Below are 21,267 nucleotides of genomic sequence, written 5' to 3' on the forward strand. Positions count from 1 at the left end.
CTCACACGGGGCCTCCTGTGAACATCCCCCATCTCCCCGCGTCCTCCAGAGCTGGTAGATACCCCGTGGTGGTGTATAATACTTTAGGATGTGCTATAACAGCGCGGCTATTCCTCACCACCACCCCCGCAGCGTTTGGTTCATCCCCCTCGCCTCTCCCCTCAGCCAATCAGCACCGCGCCTTCCCGGAAGCCGCCGCGTTGCTATGGTGACTGCCCGGAAGTGCGGCCTACTCGGTGTCGGCCATGGGCTCGTCGAAGAAGCACCGGGAGCGCGGCGGCTCCGAAGCGGCCGAGGAGGCACCGGGAGCGGCGGGAGCGGCCCCGGCCGGGGGCAGCGGCTCCGCGGGGCGGCCTCGGGAGCACCGCAAGCACCGGCACCGCGGCGGGGAGCGGCGGGGGAAGCGCAGCCGCTCCCGGGGGGAGCGAAGCGGTGGTGGCGGTGGCTCCGGGTCCGGGTCCCGGCGAGGAGGCCCCGAGGAGCCCGGGAGGAGCGGCCATGGGCGGGGGGCGGCGGAGAACGAGCGGAGAACCAAGAGGGAGCGGCGGGAGGAGCGGGAGGAGAACGGTGAGAGTGGGGGGGTGGGGGGTCCATGGGATGGGGGGGATCTATGGGGCTGGGGGCCTATGGGAGGATCTATGGGGCTGGAGTGGGGTGGGGGGATTGGGTGGACCTATGGGGCTGAGGGATTATGGGGAGATCTATGGGGTGGTGGGGTACGGGGGGTTATGGGGGGGTCTATGGGCCTGGGGGTTTATGGGGGGACCTGCGGGGTTGGGGGGTTATGAGGGTGTTGGGATCTATGGGGCTGGAGGTTGAGAGGCGGGATCTATGGGGTTGGGGGGGTTATGAGGGTTATGGGGGTTTGGGGTGGAGTTGGGGGATCTATGGGGCTGGGGGGTTATGGGGTCACTTGGGGGGCTGGGGGGTAGTGGGGGGGTCTGTGGGGGTGCTGGGGGATCTATGGGGGTGGAGGGGTCTGTGGGGGTGTTGGGGTCACTTGGGGGTCTGGGGGGTAGTGGGGGGTCTGTGGGGGTGCTGGGGGATCTGTGGGGCTTGGGGGGTCTATGGGGGTGTTGAGGTCACTTGGGGGTCTGGGGGGTAGTGGGGGGTCTGTGGGGGTGCTGGGGGATCTATGGGGCTGGGGGGGTCTATGGGAGTGTTGGGGTCACTTGGGGGTCTGGGGGGTAGTGGGGGGTCTATGAAGATGCTGGGGGATCTATGGGGCTGGGGGTTTCTATGGGGGTGTTGGGGTCACTTGGGGGTCTGGGGGGTGATGGGGGGGTCTGTGGGGGTGCTGGGAGATCTATGGGGCTGGGGGGGTTTATGAGGGCGGGGTCACTTGGGGGTCTGGGGGGGCGGTTTGTTCGTTATTGATTTAGTTTTAGGTTGGCTTTACTAACTGCTCTTTAATTGTTTCATTTATATGTTATTATAATATTTGTGTTGATTAATTGTGTGGGGTTTATGTTCAGAAGTGATTTCGTTAATGAGTTAGTTAATTGTCTTTCTCAGCCGCGACCCCCAAAACCTCCGAATCCTCCCTCAGTGTGGAAGAAACCAAGTGAGTGACCCCCAAATCCCCCCAAAATCCCCCCCAGAATCTTCCCAAGCCCCCTGGGGGTTCTCCCCACTTTGGGGTCCCCCCAACCCCCCATTTTCCCCTCCCCCCCCAGCAAACTCCGCGCCAAACTGGGGCTGAAGCCGCTGGAGGCGACGCCGCCCGTCAAGAAAGGTGCTGGAACGCCTGGGTCCCTCCCCGCACTCCTGGGTCCCTCCCCGCACTCCTGGGTCCCTCCCCGCGCTCCTGGGTCCCTCCCCAAACTCCTGGGTTCCCCCCTGAACTCCCGGGTTCCCTCCTGAACTCCTGGGTCCCCATCAAATACCCCGGTCCCCACTTGCCCCCCCCCGAACTCCTGGGTCGCCCCCCGAACTCCTGGGTCCCCGCTGAACTCCTGGGTCCTCTCCCAAACTCCTGGGTCCCTTCCCAACTGCTCGTTCCCCTCCCGCACGCCTGGGTCCCCTCCCGCACGCCTGGGTCCCCCTGAACTCCTGGGTCCCCCCCCCCGAACTCCTGGGTCCCCCCACCGAGACTCCTGGGTCCTCTCCCGAACGCCTGGGTCCTCTCCCGAACGCCTGGGTCCTCTCCCGAACTCCTGGATCCTCTCCCGCACTCCTGGATCCTCTCCCGAACTCCTGTGTCCCCTGAACTCCCGTTTCCCTCCCAAACTCCTGGGTGTCCCCCATCCCCGAACGCCTGGGTCCCCCCTCCCACACTCCTGGGTCCCCCCCCGCACTCCTGGGTCCCCCCCCGCACTCCTGGGTCCCCCCCCGAACTCCTGGGTCCCCCCCGAACTCCTGGGTCCCCCCTGTGCTGACAGAACTGGGTACCAAGGAGGACCCGGTGGCCGCCGACGTCATCAACCCCATGATCCTGCGCCAACGCGAGGAGATCCGCGAGAAACTGGCGGCGGCCAAGGAAAAACGCCTTTTGAACCAAAAACTGGGGTGAGAACGCGGGGGGGAGGGAGGGGAGCACCCATGGGTGGGGGCAGCGCCCGTGGGTGGCGCCCGAAACGCCGCTTTTTGACCCCAAAACTCCCGCAGGAAAGTGAAGACGTTGGGGGAGGACGACCCCTGGTTGGACGACACGGCCGCCTGGATCGAGCGCAGCCGCAAACTGCAGCGGGAGAAGGAGCTGGCGGATAAGAGGGTGGGGGAGGGGACGGCGAGGACCCAGGCGTCCGGGCTACCCCCCCCACACCCCCCCCAAAAAAAATTCAGGGCAAAAAACACCGAAAAACGGCAAAAATCCGGCAAAAAACAGCTGAAAAATGACGGGTTTAGGGGTTTTCTTGGCCTCCCGTTGGTTTTTGGTGGCCCCCTGTTGGCTTTTGTTGACCCGCGTTGACTTTTGGTGGCCCCACATTGGGTTTTCTTGAGGGGTGTTGACTTTTGGTGGCCCCACATAGGGTTTTCTTGACCCATATTGACTTTTGGTGGCCTCACATTGGGTTTTCTTGACGCATGTTGACTTTTGGTGGCCCCACATTGGGTTTTCTTGAGGGGTGTTGACTTTTGGTGGCCCCCCGTTGACTTTTGGTGGCCCCACATTGGGTTTTCTTGACGCATGTTGACTTTTGGTGGCCCCACATTGGGTTTTCTTGACGCGTGTTGACTTTCGGTGGCCCCCCGTTAACTTTTGGTGGCCCCACATTGGGTTTTCTTGACCCATGTTGACTTTTGGTGGCCCCACATTGGGTTTTCTTGACCGGTGTTGACTTTTGGTGGCCCCCCGTTGACTTTTGGTGGCCCCACATTGGGTTTTCTTGACCCGCGTTGACTTTTGGTGGCCCCACATTGGGTTTTCTTGACGCATGTTGACTTTTGGTGGCCCCACATTGGGTTTTCTTGAGGGGTGTTGACTTTTGGTGGCCCCCCGTTGACTTTTGGTGGCCCCACATTGGGTTTTCTTGACCCATATTGACTTTTGGTGGCCCCACATAGGGTTTTCTTGACCCATGTTGACTTTTGGTGGCCTCACGTTGGGTTTTCTTGACCCGCGTTGACTTTTGGTGGCCCCACATTGGGTTTTCTTGACGCCACATTGGGTTTTCTTGACCCATGTTGACTTTTGGTGGCCCCACATTGGGTTTTTTTGACCCATGTTGACTTTTGGTGGCCCCACATTGGGTTTTTTTGACCCATGTTGACTTTTGGTGGCCCCCCGTTGACTTTTGGTGGCCCCACATAGAGTTTTCTTGACCCATATTGACTTTTGGTGGCCTCACATTGGGTTTTCTTGACGCATGTTGACTTTTGGTGGCCCCACATTGGGTTTTCTTGACGCATGTTGACTTTTGGTGCCCCCCCGTTGACTTCTGGTGGCCCCACATTGGGTTTTCTTGACGCGTGTTGACTTTTGGTGGCCCCACATTGGGTTTTCTTGACCCATGTTGACTTTTGGTGCCCCCCCGTTGACTTTTGGTGGCCCCACATAGGGTTTTCTTGACCCGCGTTGATTTTTGGTGGCCCCACATAGGGTTTTCTTGACCCATATTGACTTTTGGTGGCCCCACATAGGGTTTTCTTGACCCATATTGACTTTTGGTGGCCTCACATTGGGTTTTCTTGACCCATATTGACATTTGGTGGCCCCACATTGGGTTTTCTTGACCCATGTTGACTTTTGGTGGCCCCACATTGGGTTTTCTTGACCCATGTTGACTTTTGGTGGCCCCACATGGGGTTTTCTTGACCCCACATTGGGTTTTCTTGACGCATGTTGACTTTTGGTGGCCCCACATTGGGTTTTCTTGAGCGGTGTTGACTTTTGGTGGCCCCCCGTTGACTTTTGGTGGCCCCACATAGGGTTTTCTTGACCCATGTTGACTTTTGGTGGCCCCACATGGGGTTTTCTTGACCCCACATTGGGTTTTCTTGACCCATGTTGACTTTTGGTGGCCCCACATTGGGTTTTCTTGACCCATGTTGACTTTTGGTGGCCCCACATAGGGTTTTCTTGACCCATGTTGACTTTTGGTGGCCATCAGTTGACTTTTGATGGCCCCACGTTGACTTTTAATGCCCTTGTGTTGAGTTTTCTTGGCCACTCGTTGGGTTTTCTTGACTCACGTTGACTTTTCTTGGCCCCATGTTGACTTTTCTTGCCGCACGTTGACTTCTGTTGGCCATCAGTTGACTTTTGGTGGTCCTACATTGACTTTTAACGCTCTCATGTTGGGTTTTGTTGGCCCCATGTTGAGTTTTGTTGACCCCCCGTTGGGTTCTCTTGGTCCCCGTTGACTTTTGGTGGCCCCCTGTTGACTTTTGGTGGCCCCACGTTGGCTTTTCTTGGCCCATGTTGGCCTCTCTTGGCCATCAGTTGACTTTTGGTGGCCCCACATTGACTTTTAACACCCTCATGTTGAGTTTTCTTGGTTCCATGTTGGCTTCTCTTGGCCATCAGTTGACTTTTGATGGCCCCATGTTGACTTTCAACACCTCCATATTATTTTTCCTTGTGCCACGTTGACTTTTGGTGGCCCCACATCGCCTCCCCCACCCCTCCCAGCCCCATTGTCCCCCCCCAACTGCTCCAACTGCTTTGTCCCCCCCCAGGCCAAGCTACTGGAGGAGATGGACCAGGAGTTCGGCGTCAGCACCTTGGTGGAGGAGGAGTTCATGAGGAGGAAGATGGTGACCTGGGGACATTTGGGGACCCTCGGGGACACGTGGGGACACGGGGGACGCGGCGCTGACCCCGTGTCCCCCCCCAGGAGCGTTACAGCGCGCGGGACCTGCAGGGGCTCACAGTGGAACACGACCCCGGCGCCTTCCGCGAGGGGGAGACGCTGGTGCTGACGCTCAAGGACAAGGGTGAGGGGGGACAGTGGGGACAAGGAGGGGACAATGGGGACGGGGAGGGGACAACGGGGTCCCCAGGGATGTGGGGGGGACACGGGGGCTGGAGGAGGACGAGGACATCCTGGTGAATGGCACCTTGGTGACCCCGGAACCCCATGTCCCCATGGTCTTTGATGTCCCCATGGCCCTCCCATGTGCCCAACGCCTTTGATGTTCCCATGTCCATGATGTCCCCGTGTCCCTCTGATGCCCCCAGTGTCCCCAAGGACCCCTACATCTCCTTGGTGGCTTCAGTGATCTCAGTGTCCTTGATGTGCTTGGTGTCCCCTATCTCTTTGATGTCCTCAACGTCCCCATTGTCCCCAAACGTCCCCAATGTCCCCATTGCCCCCAATGACCCCCAATGTCCTCTTGGCCCCCCATTGTCCCAAATGTCCCCATTGCTCCCAGTGTCTTTGTTGCCCTGAATGTCCCCACTGCCCCCAATGTCCCCACTGCCCCCAATGTCCCCACTGCCCCCAATGTCCCCACTGCCCCCAATGTCCCCATTGCCCCCAATGCCCCCACTGCCCCCATTGACCCCCATTGCCCCCAATGTCCCAATTGAACCCCGTTGCCCCCAACGTCCCCGTTGCCCCCAACGCCCCCATTGCCCCCAACGCCCCCATTGCCTCAATGCCCCCAACGCCCCCATTGCCCCCAACGCCCCCATTGCCCCCAACGCCCCCATGGCCCCCATCGCCCCCACATCCCCTGGTGTCCCCATTGTCCCCAGGGGTGCTGGAGGAGGCCGAGGACGTGCTGGTGAACGTCACCCTGCACTCGCAGGCCCAGGCCGAGCTGCGCCGCCCCAAACCCCCCCACACCCCCTACGACGAGGACCCCGACCCCAAAGTGAGTGTCCCCCCCCTTCCCCACCCCCCTATGTCCCCCCCGCACCCCAAAACCCCCTCATTTAACCCATTTTTGCCCCCACAGACCCACGAGCTGCTCCCCAAATACGCCGACCCCCCCCCCACTGCCCTCGTTCCGCTTGGGACCGGGGGGGGGGACAGTGGGGACAACGGGGACAGCGGGGGCGGGGGGAGGGGACGGCGGGGACCCCCCCGGCCCCGCCCCCCAGAGCCTGGAGCTGCCCCTCCCCCGCTTGGCGGCTGAGTACCTGACGCCCGAGGAGATGGTGAGAAATTGGGGGGGTTGGGGGTCTTTTGGGGGGGGGGTTGGGTCTCGGTGCATTGTGGGTGATTTGGGGGGGGGTTCTCAGTGTGTTGCGGGTGATTTGGGGGGAGTTTTGGTGCATTGTGGGTAATTTGGGGGGGTCCCAAAGGACATTGTGGGCTATGGGGGGGGGGGGGTCTTGGTGCATTGTGGGTGATTTGGGGGGGGTCTTGGTGCATTGTGGGTGATTTGGGGGGGGTCTCAGTGTGTTGTGGGTGATTTGGGGGGGGTCTCGGTGCATTGTGGGTGATTTGGGGGGGGGTCACAGTGCGTTGTGGTTCATTTGGGGGGGTCTCAAAGGACATTGTGGGCAATTGGGGGGTTCTCAGTGCATTGTGGGTGATTTGGGGGGGGTCTCAGTGCATTGTGGGTGATTTGGGGGGGTCTCAAAGGGCATTGTGGGAAATTGGGGGGGGTCTCAGTGCGTTGTGGGTGATTTGGGGGGGTCTTCAGTCGTATTCTATTGTGTGTAATTTGGGGGGTCCCCAGGGACATTGTGGGTAATTGGGGGGGTCCTGGTGCATTGTGGGTGATTTGGGGGGGTCCCCAGGGATATTGGGGGTGATTGGGGGGGGGGGATCTCTCCCGTCTCTTTCCATTTTGGGTAATTTGGGGGGGCTCTCAGTGCATTGTGGGTGATTTGGTGGGGGTCTCAGTGCATCGTGGGTAATTTTGGGGTGTCCCCATTGGTTGTGGGTGCTTTGGGGTGTCCCTGGGGGGTCCCCATTGACCGTGGGTGATTTGGGGGGGTCCCCATTGGCTGTGGCTGATTTGAGGGGTCCCCATTGACTGTGGGTGATTTGGGGTGTCCCTGGGGGTCCCCATTGACCGTGGGTGATTTGGGGGGTCCCCATTGACTGTGGGTAATTTGGGGGTTCCCCATTGGCTGTGGGTGATTTGGTGGTTTCTCATTGGCTGTGAGTGCTGTGGGGGGTCCCCATTGGCTGTGGGTCCTTTGAGGGGTCTCCATTGGCTGTGGGTGATTCTGGGGGTGTCCCCATTGGCTGTGGGTGCTCAGAGGGGTCCCCATTGGCTGTGGGTGCTTTGAGGGTTCCCCATTGGCTGTGGGTGCTCAGGGGGGTCCCCATTGGCTGTGGGTGCTTTGAGGGTTCCCCATTGGCTGTGGGTGCTCAGGGGGGTCCCCTTTGGCTGTGAGTACTCAGGGGAATCCCCATTGGCTGTGGGTCTTTTGAGGGATCCCCATTGGCTGTGGGTGATTCTGGGGGGGTCCCCATTGGCTGTGGGTGCTCAGGGGGGTCCCTGGGGGTGTCCCCGGCTGATTTTGGGGTGTCCCCCCCCAGGAGAAGTTCCGGCCGCGGCGGCGCCGGGTGAAGCGGCTGCGGCGGAAGGAGAAGGAGAAGCCGCTGCGCGCCGATGATTTGGTGCCCACGGCGCCCGGGGACACCAGCGGGGACTTCGGGTCCCGGTACGGGGGGGGCACCTGTGGGTGCTGGGGGGAGCATAGGGGGCACCTGGGGGTCCCAATGGGGGGTCCCATAGGGCTGGGAGGGGTCACAGGAGTCAGTAGTGGGTGCTGGGGGGGTCATAGGGGGCACCTGGGGGACCCAATGGGGGGTCCTGGGGGCTCCCATGAGAGCTGGGGGGGTTCCCAGGGATCACTATTGGGTGCTGGGGGGGTCATAGGCGGCACCTGGGGGTCGCAATGGGGGGTCCTGGGGGGCCCGTGGGTGCTGGGGGCACATAGGGGGCACCTGGGGGTCCCAATGGGAGGTCCTGGGGGGGTCCCATGGGTGCTGGGGGGGTCACAGGGGGCTCTTGTGGGACCCAATAGGGGGTCCTGGGGGGTCCAATGAGAGCTGGGGGGGTCCTAGGGATTACTGTTGGGTGCTGGGGGGGTCATAGGGGGCACCTGGGGGTCCCAATGGGCAGTCCCATGGGGTTGGGGGGGTCATAGAGGGTCCTAATGGGGGGGGGTCATGAAGAGTCCCAATGGGGGATCCCATAGAGGCTGCAGGGAGCGTGGGGGGCATCTGTGGGACACAATGAGGGTCCCATGGGGCTGGGGGGTCCCGGATATTTTGGGAGGGGGGAGGGAGTGGGGAGCACCCAAAGGTGCTGATTCCAACCCCCCTTCCCCCCCCAGGACTCGCGGGCGGGGGCGGCGCCAGGAGGGGGAGGGGCAGGAGGGGGAGGAGCCACCAGGCCCCTCCCCAACCCCCCCCACCCCACCCCCCCCCTCGGATGACACCCGAGTGGAAAACATGGACATGAGCAGTGACGGTGGGGGGGCACCCATGGGTGGGGGGGCACCCATGTTGGGGGGGAACCCGGTGGGGGTCATGGGGTTTGATTTTTGGGGGGTCTGGGGAGCACCCATGGGTGGTGGGGGGGTTCCCATGGGAGGGTTCTGGGGGGCACCCAAGAGTGGGGGGGTCTAGGGGGGCACCTATAGGGAGGGGGCAAGAGGTCACCAGTGGCTGGGGGGCACCCAGGGGTGGGGGGGGTCCCATGGGTGGGGGTTTGGGAGGCACCCATGGATGGGGGGGGTCCCATGGTGTGGGGGGACAAGGGGGCACACATGGGTGGAGGGGGTGGGGGGGGGGGTTGAGGGTTCATTTTGGGGGGATCAGTGGGGACCACCCATATGTGGAGGGATAAGGGGGGGTTAATTTGGGGGGGTCACCCATTGGGGGTTCATCCCCTCTTTGGATTCACCCATTATGGGGGGGGGGGTGTCACCCTTTGGGGGCTCCCCCCAAGTTAGGGGTGGCCATGGGGGGTCCCCACATTGGAGGGGGTCCCCCCACTGATATTAATGTGTGTCCCCCCCCCCAGATGACGCTGCCCCCCCGGGGTCCCCCCCCCAATTACTGGAGGATGAGGCAGAGCAGGAGCTGCAGTTACAGCTGGAGCGGAGCCGCAGGCTGAGACAGAGGCAGCAAAACGGGGGGGGCAAGGTGGGCACCCCAACATTTACACACCCCCCCCATCACCCCAACACCCCCCAGGGTCACCCCGACCCCCCCATATCACCCAAACCCCCCCCATGACAAACAAACCCCCCTGGACACCCCAATTCCCATTGAACCCCTCCATGGTGACTGAGACAGAGGCAGCAAATGGGGGGGGCAAAGTAGGCACCCCAACATTTACACACCCACCCCGGTCACCCCAACACCCCCCGGGGTCACCCTGACCCCCCCAGCACCCCCAGAGTCCCAGGATGGGGGGACCCAGGTGTCCGGACCCCCCCCACTAAAACTGGGGGGCAAAAGGACCCAGGCATCCGGGCCCCTCTGAAAGTGCTGGGGGGATCCTGGGTGGTTTGGTGCCCCCCATGATTTGGGGTCCCCCCCCAATTTGAACCCCCCTCTTGTATCCCCCCATGGTTTGGGGTCCCCCCCCAATATATTGACACCCCCCCATGATTTGGAATCTCCCCCAGTTTGCACCCCCCCAATTTGACCCCCTTATTTCCCCCCATGATTTGGGGTCTCCCCCAATTTGGGTCCCCCCCAAATTACTGAACCCCTCCCTGTATGATTTGGGGTCCCTCCTCATGTAAGTTGGGTCCCCCCCTAATTTGGGCTCCCCCCCTCAGTTTGAGACCCCCCCTGTGTGTCTCGCTATTGTGTCCCCCCATGATTTGGGGTCCCCCCCAAATTAACTGACCCCCTTCTGCACTATTTTGGTCCCCCCTCATGTGATTTGGGGTTCCCCCAATTAACTACCCCCCCCCTTTAATTTGGGGTCTCCCCTTTAATTTGGCTCCCCCCTCCATTTGGGACCCCCCACCCCATGTGTCTCCCTATTGTGGTCCCCCCCATTGTGTCACCCCCCATGATTTGGACCCCCCCAATTTGAACCCCCTCTTGTATCCCCCCATGATTTGGGGTCCCCCCCAATTTGGGTCCCCCAAAAACTACTGAACCCCTCCCTGTCTAATTTGAGGTCCCCCCCTAATTTGGGCTCCCCCCCTAATTTGGGACCCACCTGTGTGTCTCCCTATTGTGCCCGCCCATTGTGTCCCCCCCATGATTTGGGGTCTCCCCTAATTTGCCCCCCCGCCCCAATTTACTACCCTTCCCTTTAATTTGGGGTCTCCCCTTTAATTTGGTTCCCCCCCTAATTTGGGCTCCCCCCCTGTTTGGGACCCCCCCACCATGTGTCTCCCTATTGTGGTCCCACCCATTGTGTTCCCCCATGATTTGGGGTGCTCCCATTTACTACCCCCCCCCAATTTGGGGGTGTGTGTGTCCCCCTCTAATTTGTGTTCCCCCCCCCAGGTTCTGGAGCTCGTGGGCGCTCCCGGGGGGGCCCCGGGGGGGCCCGATCCCCGTGGGGGGGGTGCGATCGTGTTCAACGCCACCTCCGAGTTCTGCCGGACCCTGGGGGAGATCCCGACCTACGGGATGGCGGGAAACCGCGGCGACCACGAGGAGATGATGGTGGGGACACCCTGGGGACATCGGGGGGGGCACACGGGGGGGTCGGGGGGAAAAATGGGGGTTTTGGGGTGAAAAATGGGGGTTTTGGGGAAGGAAATGGGGGAGATCCCGACATAGGTGCTGGTGGGGAATGGGGGAGTAGGAAGAGATGATGGGGGGATATTGGGGATATTTGGGTATTGGGGACACCCTGGGGACATCGGGGACACCCTGAGGACATCGGGGGGGCACATGGGGGGTTTGGGGGGAAAAATGGGGGTTTTGGGGTGAAAAATGGGGGTTTTGGGGAAGGAAATGGGGGAGATCCCGACATAGGTGCTGGTGGGGAATGGTGGAGTAGGAAGAGATGATGGGGGGATATTGGGGATATTTGGGTATTGGGGACACCCTGGGGACATCGGGGACACCCTGGGGACATCGGGGGGGGCACACGGGGGGGGTGGGGGGAAAAATGGGGGTTTTGGGGTGAAAAATGGGGGTTTTGGGGTGGGAAATGGGGGAGATCCCGACATAGGTGCTGGTGGGGAATGGGGGAGTAGGAAGAGATGATGGGGGGATATTGGGGATATTTGGGTATTGGGGACACCCTGGGGACATCGGGGACACCCTGGGGACATCGGGGGGGGCACACGGGGGGGTTGGGGGGAAAAATGGGGGGTTTGGGGTGAAAAATGGGGGTTTTGGGGTGGGAAATGGGGGAGATTCCAACATAGGTGCTGGTGGGGAATGGGGGAGTAGGAAGAGATGATGGGGGGACATTGGGGACATTTGGGTGTTGGGGACACCCTGGGGACATTGGGGACACCCTGGGGACATCAGGGGGGGCACATGGGGGGCTTGGGGGGAAAAATGGGGGTTTTGGGGTGAAAAATGGGGGTTTTGGGGTGGGAAATGGGGGAGATCCCGACATAGGTGCTGGTGGGGAATGGGGGAGTAGGAAGAGATGATGGGGGGATATTGGGGATATTTGGGTGTTGGGGACACCCTGGGGACATCGGGGACACCCTGGGGACATCGGGGGGGGCACACGGGGGGGTTGGGGGGAAAAATGGGGGTTTTGGGGTGAAAAATGGGGGTTTTGGGGTGGGAAATGGGGGAGATCCCGACATAGGTGCTGGTGGGGAATGGGGGAGTAGGAAGAGATGATGGGGGGATATTGGGGACATTTGGGTATTGGGGACACCCTGGGGACATCGGGGACACCCTGGGGACATCAGGGGGGGCACACGGGGGGGTTGGGGGGAAAATGGGGGTTTTGGGGTGAAAAATGGGGGTTTTGGGGGGGAAATGGGGGAGATCCCGACATAGGTGCTGGTGGGGAATGGGTGAGCAGGAGAAGGTGATGGGGGATATTGGGGACATTGGGGGCATTTGGGTATTGGGGACACCCTGGGGACATCGAGGACACCCTGGGGACATTGGGGGGGGTCACATGGTGGGTTTTAGGGTGAAAAATGGGGGTTTTGGGTGGGAAGTGGGGGTCCCCATTGTGTCCATATTGTCCCCCATCCCATGTCCCCAGTGTCCCGATATTGTCCCTATTGTCCCCATATTGTCTCCAATGTCCCCGTATTGTCCCCGTATTGTCCCCAATGTCTACAACGTCCCGATGTCCCCATATTGTCCCCGTTGTCCCAAAATTCCCATATTGTCCCCCATTGTCTCCAATGTCCCAATATTGTCCCTACTGTCCCTATTGTCCCCGTATTGTTCCCATATTGTCCCCATATTGTCCCCATTGTCCCTATATTGTCCCCATATTGTCCCAAATGTCCACAACATCCCAATGTCCCCATATTGTCCCCAACATCCCCATACTGTCCCTATTGTCCCTGTGTTGTCCCCAATGTCCTTATTGTCCTAATGTCCCCATTGTCGCCATTGTCCCCAATGTCCCCAATATCCTCATTGTCCCAATGTCCCCAATATCCTCATTGTCCCAGTGTCCCCATATTGTCCCCAACGTCCCCATGTGCCCAATGTCCCAAATGTCCCCATGTCCCCAATGTCTACAATACCCCAATGTCCCCATGTGTTTATTGTCCCCAATGTCCCCATGTCCCCAATGTCCCCATTGCCCCCAATGTCCATAATACCCCAATGTCCCCAAGTGTTTATTGTCCCCAATGTCCCCATTGCCCCCAATGACCACAATACCCCAATGTCCCCATGTGTTTATTGTCCCCAATGTCCCCATGTCCCCAATACCCCAATGTCCCCATTGCCCCAATGTCCCCATGTGTTTATTGTCCCCAATGTCCCCATGTCCCCAATGTCCACAATACCCCAATGTCCCCATGTGTTTATTGTCCCCAATGTCCCCATGTCCCCAATGTCCCCATTGCCCCCAATGACCACAATACCCCAATGTCCCCATGTGTTTATTGTCCCCCATGTCCCCAGTGTCCCCATTGCCCCCAATGTCCATAATACCCCAATGTCCCCATGTGTTTATTGTCCCCAATGTTCCCGTATCGTCCCCAAGTGTTTATTGTCCCCAATGTTCCCATATTGTCCCCATTGTCCCCATTGCCCCCAATGTCCCCATTGTCCCCACAATGTCCCCAATGTCCCCAGGCCCTGGAGCGCTCGGCTCGCCCTTCCCCCCCCCCGGGCGCCCCCGACTCGGACGGGGAGGAAAACGTGGGCTGGAGCAGCGTGAACCTGGCGGAGGAGCGGCAGCTGCAGGACGTGAGCCCCAAAAACGGGGGGCACCCCAAAAACGGGGGCACCCCCAGACATGGGGGGGACACCACGTGAAAGGGGGGACCCAAAAATGGGGGGAGCCAAAAAATGGGGACACTCCAAAAATGGGGGGAGACAGAAATGGGGGGACAAAGCCAGCCCAGGGATGGAGCGGCAGCTGCAGGACGTGAGCCCCAAAAACGGGGGGTACCCCAAAAATGGGGGTGCCCCCCCCAAAATGGGGGTGCCCTGAGACATGGGGGGGGCACCATGAGAATGGGGGGACCCAAAAATGGGGGGAGCCAGAAAATGGGGGTACCCAAAAATGGGGGTACCCAAAAATGGGGGTACCCAAAAATGGGGGGAGACAGAAATGGGGGGACAAAGCCAGCCCAGGGATGGAGCGGCAGCTGCAGGATGTGAGCCCCAAAACGGGGGGTACCCCAAAAATGGGGGTGCCACCCCCAAAATGGGGGTGCCCTGAGACATGGGGGCACCATGAGAATGGGGGGACCCAAAAATGGGGGGAGCCAGAAAATGGGGGTACCCAAAAATGGGGGGGAGACAGAAATGGGGGGCAAAGCCAGCCCAGGGATGGAGCAGCAGCTGCAGGACGTGAGCCCCAAAAACGGGGGGCACCCCAAAAACGGGGGCACCCCCAGACACGGGGGGGACACCACGTGAAAGGGGGGACCCAAAAATGGGGGGAGCCAGAAAATGGGGACACCCAAAAATGGGGGGGAGACAGAAATGGGGGGACAAAGCCAGCCCAGGGATGGAGCGGCAGCTGCAGGACGTGAGCCCCAAAAACGGGGGGTACCCCCAAAATGGGGGTGCCACCCCCAAAATAGCGATACCCTGAGACATGGGGGGGGCACCATGAGAATGGGGGGACCCAAAAATGGGGGGAGCCAGAAAATGGGGGCACCCAAAAATGGGGGGAGCCAGAAATGGGGGGACAAAGCCAGCCCAGGGATGGAGCAGCAGCTGCAGGATGTGAGCCCCAAAAACGGGGGGTACCCCAAAAACGGGGGCACCCCCAGACACGGGGGGGACACCACGTGAAAGGGGGGACCCAAAAATGGGGGGAGCCAAAAAATGGGGGCACCCAAAAATGGGGGGGAGACAGAAATGGGGGGACAAAGCCAGCCCAGGGATGGAGCGGCAGCTGCAGGACATGAGCCCCAAAAACGGGGGGTACCCCAAAAATGGGGGTGCCCTGAGACATGGGGGGGGCACCATGAGAATGGGGGGACCCAGAAATGGGGGGGACCTAAAAATGGGGACACCTTGAGAATGTGGGGGCCCAAAAATGGGGGGACCCTGGAACCTGAAGTGGGGGGGGGGGGGGGGGGCAGAAAATAGGGGGGGGATCAAACCCAGGGACACCCCTAAAAATGGGACCTCCTGAAACTGGGGGGACCCCAGAGATGAAGGAGATGAGACCCTAAAAATGGGGGGACGCCAAAAATGGGGGGGGAGGAAGAGCAGGGACACCCCTGAAAATGAGATGTCCCAAAACTGGTGGGACCCCAAAAGCCAGGGGGTGGGACCCTGAGACTGGGGGGGTCCCCAAAACTGGGGGGCACCCTAAAAATGTCCCCCCCCCCCGCCCCAGCTCTCGGCCGCATCCACGACGATCCTGGACGAGGAGCCCATAGTGAACAGGGGGCTGGCGGCCGCGCTGATGCTGTGTCAGAACAAAGGTACCTATGGAATCTATAGGGGGGCTCTAGGGGTTCTGTAGGGGCTGGCGGCCGCGCTGATGCTGTGTCAGAACAAAGGTACCTATGGAATCTATAGGGGGGCTCTAGGGGTTCTATAGGGACTGCTGGCCGCGCTGATGCTGTGTCAGAACAAAGGTACCTATGGAATCTATAGGGGGGCTCTAGGAGTTCTATAGGGGCTGGCGGCTGCGCTGATGCTGTGTCAGAACAAAGGTACCTATGGAATCTATAGGGGGGCTCTAGGGGTTCTATAGGGGCTGGCGGCAGCGCTGATGCTGTGTCAGAACAAAGGTACCTATGGAATCTATAGGGGGGCTCTAGGGGTTCTATAGGGGCTGGCGGCAGCGCTGATGCTGTGTCAGAAGAACAGTACCTATGGAATCTATAGGTTATCCTATAGGGAATGCTATAGGGGTTAAAGGGGCTGGGGGCCACGCTGATGCTGTCCCTATGGCATCTGGGGTCCCTATGGGGGTTTGGGGTCTCTATGGAGTCTGAGGTCCCTATGGGGGTTACTATGGGGGTCCCTATGGGGGTTTGGGGTCCCTATGGGGCCTGGGATCCCTATGGGGGTCCCTATGGGGGTTTGGGGTCCCTGTGGGGTCTGAGGTCCCTATGAGGGTCCCTATGGGGGTTTGGGGTCCCTGTGGGGTCTCAGGTCCCTATGGGGGTTCCTATGGGGTTTTAGGGTTCTGATGGGATTTGGGGGTCCCTGTGGGGATCCCTATGGGATCTGGGGGTCCCTATGGGGGTTCCTCTGGGGTCTGGGAGTCCCTGTGGGGTCTGGGGTTCCTACGGGGGTCCCTGTGGGGTCTGGGAGTCCCTGTGGGGTCTGGGGTTCCTATGGGTGTTTGGGGTCCCTATGGGGTCTGATGTCCCTATGTGGGTTCCTATGAGGGTTCCTATGGGGGTTCCTATGGGGTTTTAGGGTCCCTATGGGATCTGGGGGCCCTTCTGGGGTCTGGGGTGTCTGTGGGGGTCCCTATGGGGTTTTAGGGTCCCTATGGGATCTGGGAGTCCCTGTGGGGTCTGGGGTTCTTATGGGGGTCCCTGTGGGATCTGGGGGTCCCTATGGGGCTCTGGGGTCCATGTGGGTGTCTGATGTCCCTATGGGGGTTCCTATGGGGCTTCCTATGGGGTTTTAGGGTCCGTATGGGATCTGGGGTCCCCGTGGGGGTCCCTATGGGATCTGGGGGTCCCTATGGGTGTTTGGAGTCCCTGTGGGGTCTGATGTCTACGTGGGTTCCTATGGGGGTTTGGGGTTCCTATGGGGGTTCCTATGGGGTTCCTATGGGATTTGGGAGTCCCTGTGGGGTCTGGGGTTCCTTTGGGGGTCCCTATGGGATCTGGGGGTCCCCGTGGGTCCCGTCACCCTATGTGCCCCATACGTCAGGGCTGCTGGAGACCACGGTGCAGAAGGTCCCGCGGGTGAAGGCGCCCAACAAGTCGCTGCCATCGGCCGTGTACTGCATCGAGGACAAGATGTGAGTGACAGCGTCACCCGTGTCACCCAGTGTCACCCCAGTGTCACCTCTGTCACCCCAGTGTCACCCCTGCGTCACCCCCGCGTCACCCATGTCACCTGTGTCACCCCCACATCACCCAGAGTCACCCCCGTGTCACCCAGTGTCAGTCCCCTGTCACCCCTGCGTCACCCCCACGTCATGCAGTGTCACCCCCCCCCCGTGTCACCCCCCCCCGTGTCACCCCATGTTATTTGTGTCATGTCTTGTCCCCTCAGGGTCACCTCACGTCACCCCCTGTCCTCACTGTCCCCATTGCCCCCATTGTCCCCATTGGCCCAATATCCCCCAATGTCCCCATTGCCCCCAACGTCCCCATTGCCCCCAATGTCCCCATTGCCCCCAACGTCCCATTGCCCCCAATGTCCCCATCGCCCCCAACATCCCCATTGCCCCCAATGTCCCATTACTCCCATTGTCCCCATTGCCCCCGATGTCCCCTTGCCCCCGATGTCCCCTTGCCCCCGATGTCCCATTGCCCCCAACGTCCCCATTGCCCCCAACGCCCCCATTGCCCCCAACGTCCCCTTGCCCCCAATGTCCCATTACTCCCATTGTCCCCATTGCCCCCAATGTCCCATTGTCCCCATTGCTCCCAATGTCCCCAATACCCCCATTGCCCCCACTGTCCCTGATGCCCCCACTGTCCCCGATGCCCCCACTGTCCCCATTGCCTCAATTGTCCCCATTGCCCCCAATGACTCCAGCGTCCCCATTGCCCCCAATGTCTCCATTGCCCCCAATGACTGCAATGTCCCCGATGTCCCCAACGTCCCCGTGTCACAGGGCCATGGAGGACAAGCTGGGGCGCCCCGAGTTCCGCGGCTTCGCGCAGGAGTTCCGTGACAAGGACGGCTACCGGCCCGACGTCAAGATCGAGTACGTGGACGAGACCGGCCGCAAGCTCAGCCCCAAGGAGGTGACGGTGACAGCAGGGCCCCCCGTGTCCCCCCGTGTCCCCCCGTGTCCCCCCATGTCCCCTGATATCCCCCCATGTCCCCCAATGGCCGCCAATGTCTCGCAATGTCCCCAATGTCTTCCAATGGCCCCCAATGTCCCCCGATGTCTCCCAATGTCCCCTGATGTCTGCCCCGGCCGCAAGCTCAGCCCCAAGGAGGTGACAGTGACAGCAGGGTCCCCGTGTCCTCCCGTGTCCCCTGATATCCCCCCATATCCTCCAATGGCCACCAATGTCCCCAATGTCCTCCAATGTCTCCCAGTGTCCCCAATGGCCCCCAATGTTCTCCAATGTCTCCCAATGTCCCCTGATGTCTCCCCCGGCCGCAAGCTCAGCCCCAAGGAGGTGACGGTGACAGCAGGGGCCCCCCCCTATCCCCTGATATCCCCCCATGTCCCCCAATGGCCGCCAATGTCCCCAATGTCCTCCAATGTCTCCCAATGTCCCCAATGTCCTCCAATGGCCACCAATGTTCTCCAATGTCCCCTGATGTCCCCCCCGGCCGCAAGCTCAGCCCCAAGGAGTTGATGGTGACAACGGGGGGTCCCCAGTGTCCTCCATGTCCCCCAGTGTCCCCCCATGGCCCCCAATGTCCCCTGATGTCTCCCAATGGCCCCTATGGTGTCCTTATGCTTTCCCCATCATTTCCCCATCATGCCACTGATGTCCCCAGTGTCCCCATTGTCCCCATTGCTCCGAATGTCCCTATTGTCCCAAATGTCCTCATAGTCCCCATGATGTCCCCATTGATGTCCCCATTGTCCCCATGGTGCCCCTGTTGCCCCAATGCCCCCATTGCCCCTAATGCCCCATTGTCCCCATTGCTCCCATTGTCCCCATTGCTCCCAATGTCCCCATTGCCTCCAATGTCCCCAGTGCCCCCATTGCCCCCAATGTCCCCACTGCCCCCATTGCCCCCAATGTCCCCACTGCCCCCATTGCCCCCCAATGTCCCCACTGTCCCCTTGTTGTCCCAGGCCTTCCGGCAGCTCTCGCACCGTTTCCACGGCAAAGGCTCCGGGAAGATGAAGACGGAGCGGAGGATGAAGAAGCTGGACGAGGAGGCGGTGAGGGGGGGACACGGGGACCCCCATTTCAGGGTGTCCCCAATATTGGGGTCCCCCCCTTTCAGGGTATCCCCATTTCAGGGTGTCCCCGATATTGGGGTCCCCCCCTTTCAGGGTATCCCCATTTCAGGGTGTCCCCGATATTAGGGTCCCCCCCTTTCAGGGTATCCCCATTTCAGGGTGTCCCTGATATTGGGGTCCCCCCCTTTTGATGTCTCTGGGGTTCCCCCTATTTGAGTTGTCTCTGATTTTGGGCTCCCCCCATTTTGGGGTCCCCGGTGTTTCAGTGTCCCCCCATTTTGGGGTGTCCATGATTTTGGGCTCCCCCCATTTCAGGGGGGCTCTGGGTCCCCCCATTTTGGGATTCCCCTGTTTTGGGGTCTCTGGTGGGTTGGGGTCCCCCCATTTTGGGGTGTCTGTGATTTTGGAGTCCCCCATTATAGGGTCCCTGGTGCTTTGGGGTCCCCTCACATTTGGGGGTGTTCCTGATTTTTGGGTCCCTGGTTTTGGGGTGTCTCTGGTTTTTGGGGTCTCTGATATTGGGGTCAGTGTTTTGGGGTGATTTGGGGGTGATTTGAGGGCATTTTGGGGTGATTTGGGGCGTTTTCCATCTCCCGAAGCGCATGAGCTCAGCGACACCCCCTGTGGACGATCTCATTTGGTGCCTGTTTATGGGGGTGTCCTGATTTTCGGGTCCCCGTTTTCGGGGTGTTCCTGACTCGGGGTCTCTCTGATGTTGCGGTCCATATTTTTGGGGTGATTTTGAGGCGGTTCGGGGTGATTTTGAGTCGCTTTTGGGTGATTTTGGGCCATTTTTGGGCCGTTTTTGCTGTTTCCCAGCTCCTGGAGCGCATGAGCTGCAGCGACACCCCCTGTGGACGGTCTCATTTGGTGCCTGTTTATGGGGGTGTCCTGATTTTCGGGTCCCCGTTTTCGGGGTGTTCCTGACTCGGGGTCTCTCCGATGTTGCGGTCCGTATTTTTAGGGTGATTCCGAGGTGGTTTTGGGGTGATTTTGGTTGATTTTCGGGGTGTTTTTCAGCTCCTGAAGCGCATGAGCTCCAGCGACACCCCCCTGGGCACGGTGGCGCTGCTGCAGGAGAAGCAGCGGGCGCAGAAAACCCCGTTCATTGTGCTCAGCGGCGGCGGGAAGAGCATGAACGCGTGGGTACTGGGAGCACTGGGGGGACTGGGAGGGACTGGGAGCACTGGGGGAGACTGGGAGCATGAACGCGTGGGTACTGGGAGCACTGGGGGAGACTGGGAGCATGAACGCGTGGGTACTGGGAGCACTGGGGGGACTGGGAGGGACTGGGAGCACTGGGGGGGGACTGGGAGCATGAACGCGTGGGTGCTGGGGGGACTGGGAGCACTGGGGGGGACTGGGAGCATGAACGCGTGGGTACTGGGGGGACTGGGAGCACTGGGGGGACACTGGGAGCACTGGGGGGGACACTGGGAGCATGAACGCGTGGGGACTGGGGGGAACTGGGAGCACTGGGGGGAACTGGGAGCACTGGGGGGACACTGGGAGCACTGGGGGGGACACTGGGAGCATGAACGCGTGGGTACTGGGAGCACTGGGAGGGACTGGGAGGACTGGGGGGACTGGGAGCACTGGGGGGGCACTGGGAGCATGAACGCGTGGGTACTGGGGAGACTGGGGGGGACTGGGAGCACTGGGCGGGACACTGGGAGCATGAACGCGTGGGTACTGGGGAGACTGGAGGGACTGGGAGCACTGGGGTGGGCACGGGGAGCATGAACGCGTGGGTACTGGGGATACTGGGATTGAACTGGAAGCACTGGGATCCCTGACCCCTCCCTTCCCCCCCCAGGAACACGATCACCAAGTGACGGCGCCGGGACGGCCCCTCCCCCCCAGCCCCTCCCCCACCTCTCGCATCCCCTCCCCCCCGGACAATAAAAACCCTGTGGTGTCACCCCCTGTGTTGGTGTCACCCCCTGTGTTGGTGTCACCCCCTGTGTTGGTGTCACTTGGGGGGTGGGGCGGGACGGGGACCGACACGAGGACTTGGGGACACCCGGAGACACCTGTCGGGCTCTCTCGGACCCTCTCGGGCTCCCTCGGACACACTCGGGCTCTTTTGGGCTCTCTCGGGCTCTCTCGGACACAGTCGGGCTCTCTCAGACCCTCTCGGACCCTCTCGGGCTCTTTCGGACCCACTCGGGCTCTTTCGGGCTCTCTCGGAAACACTCGGGCTCCCTCGGACCCTCTCGGGCTCTCTCGGACCCTCTCGGGCTTCCTCGGACACACTCGGACCCTCTCGGGCTCTTTCGGGCTCTTTCGGAC

The 21,267-nt window shown here is 60.8% G+C and overlaps 1 protein-coding gene across 1 annotated transcript; it reads left to right on the forward strand.

Moving 5' to 3' along the window:
- Positions 1-226: 226 nt before the first annotated feature.
- SART1 (spliceosome associated factor 1, recruiter of U4/U6.U5 tri-snRNP) lies at positions 227-20,896 on the forward strand. The gene is given in 21 exon segments (XM_065862176.2): positions 227-567; positions 1,516-1,564; positions 1,677-1,735; positions 2,382-2,508; positions 2,608-2,713; positions 5,122-5,199; positions 5,280-5,379; positions 6,143-6,261; positions 6,346-6,369; positions 6,371-6,547; positions 7,887-8,011; positions 8,690-8,826; positions 9,382-9,503; positions 10,833-10,994; positions 13,572-13,685; positions 15,298-15,385; positions 16,800-16,890; positions 17,716-17,848; positions 18,865-18,954; positions 19,996-20,117; positions 20,792-20,896. Coding segments are annotated over 21 exon segments (2,364 nt in total). The 5' UTR covers positions 227-245; the 3' UTR covers positions 20,811-20,896.
- The last annotated feature ends 371 nt before the right edge of the window (positions 20,897-21,267 follow it).

Source organism: Patagioenas fasciata, chromosome 39 (assembly GCF_037038585.1).
Source record: "Patagioenas fasciata isolate bPatFas1 chromosome 39, bPatFas1.hap1, whole genome shotgun sequence".
NCBI classification, from domain to species: Eukaryota; Metazoa; Chordata; class Aves; order Columbiformes; family Columbidae; genus Patagioenas; species Patagioenas fasciata.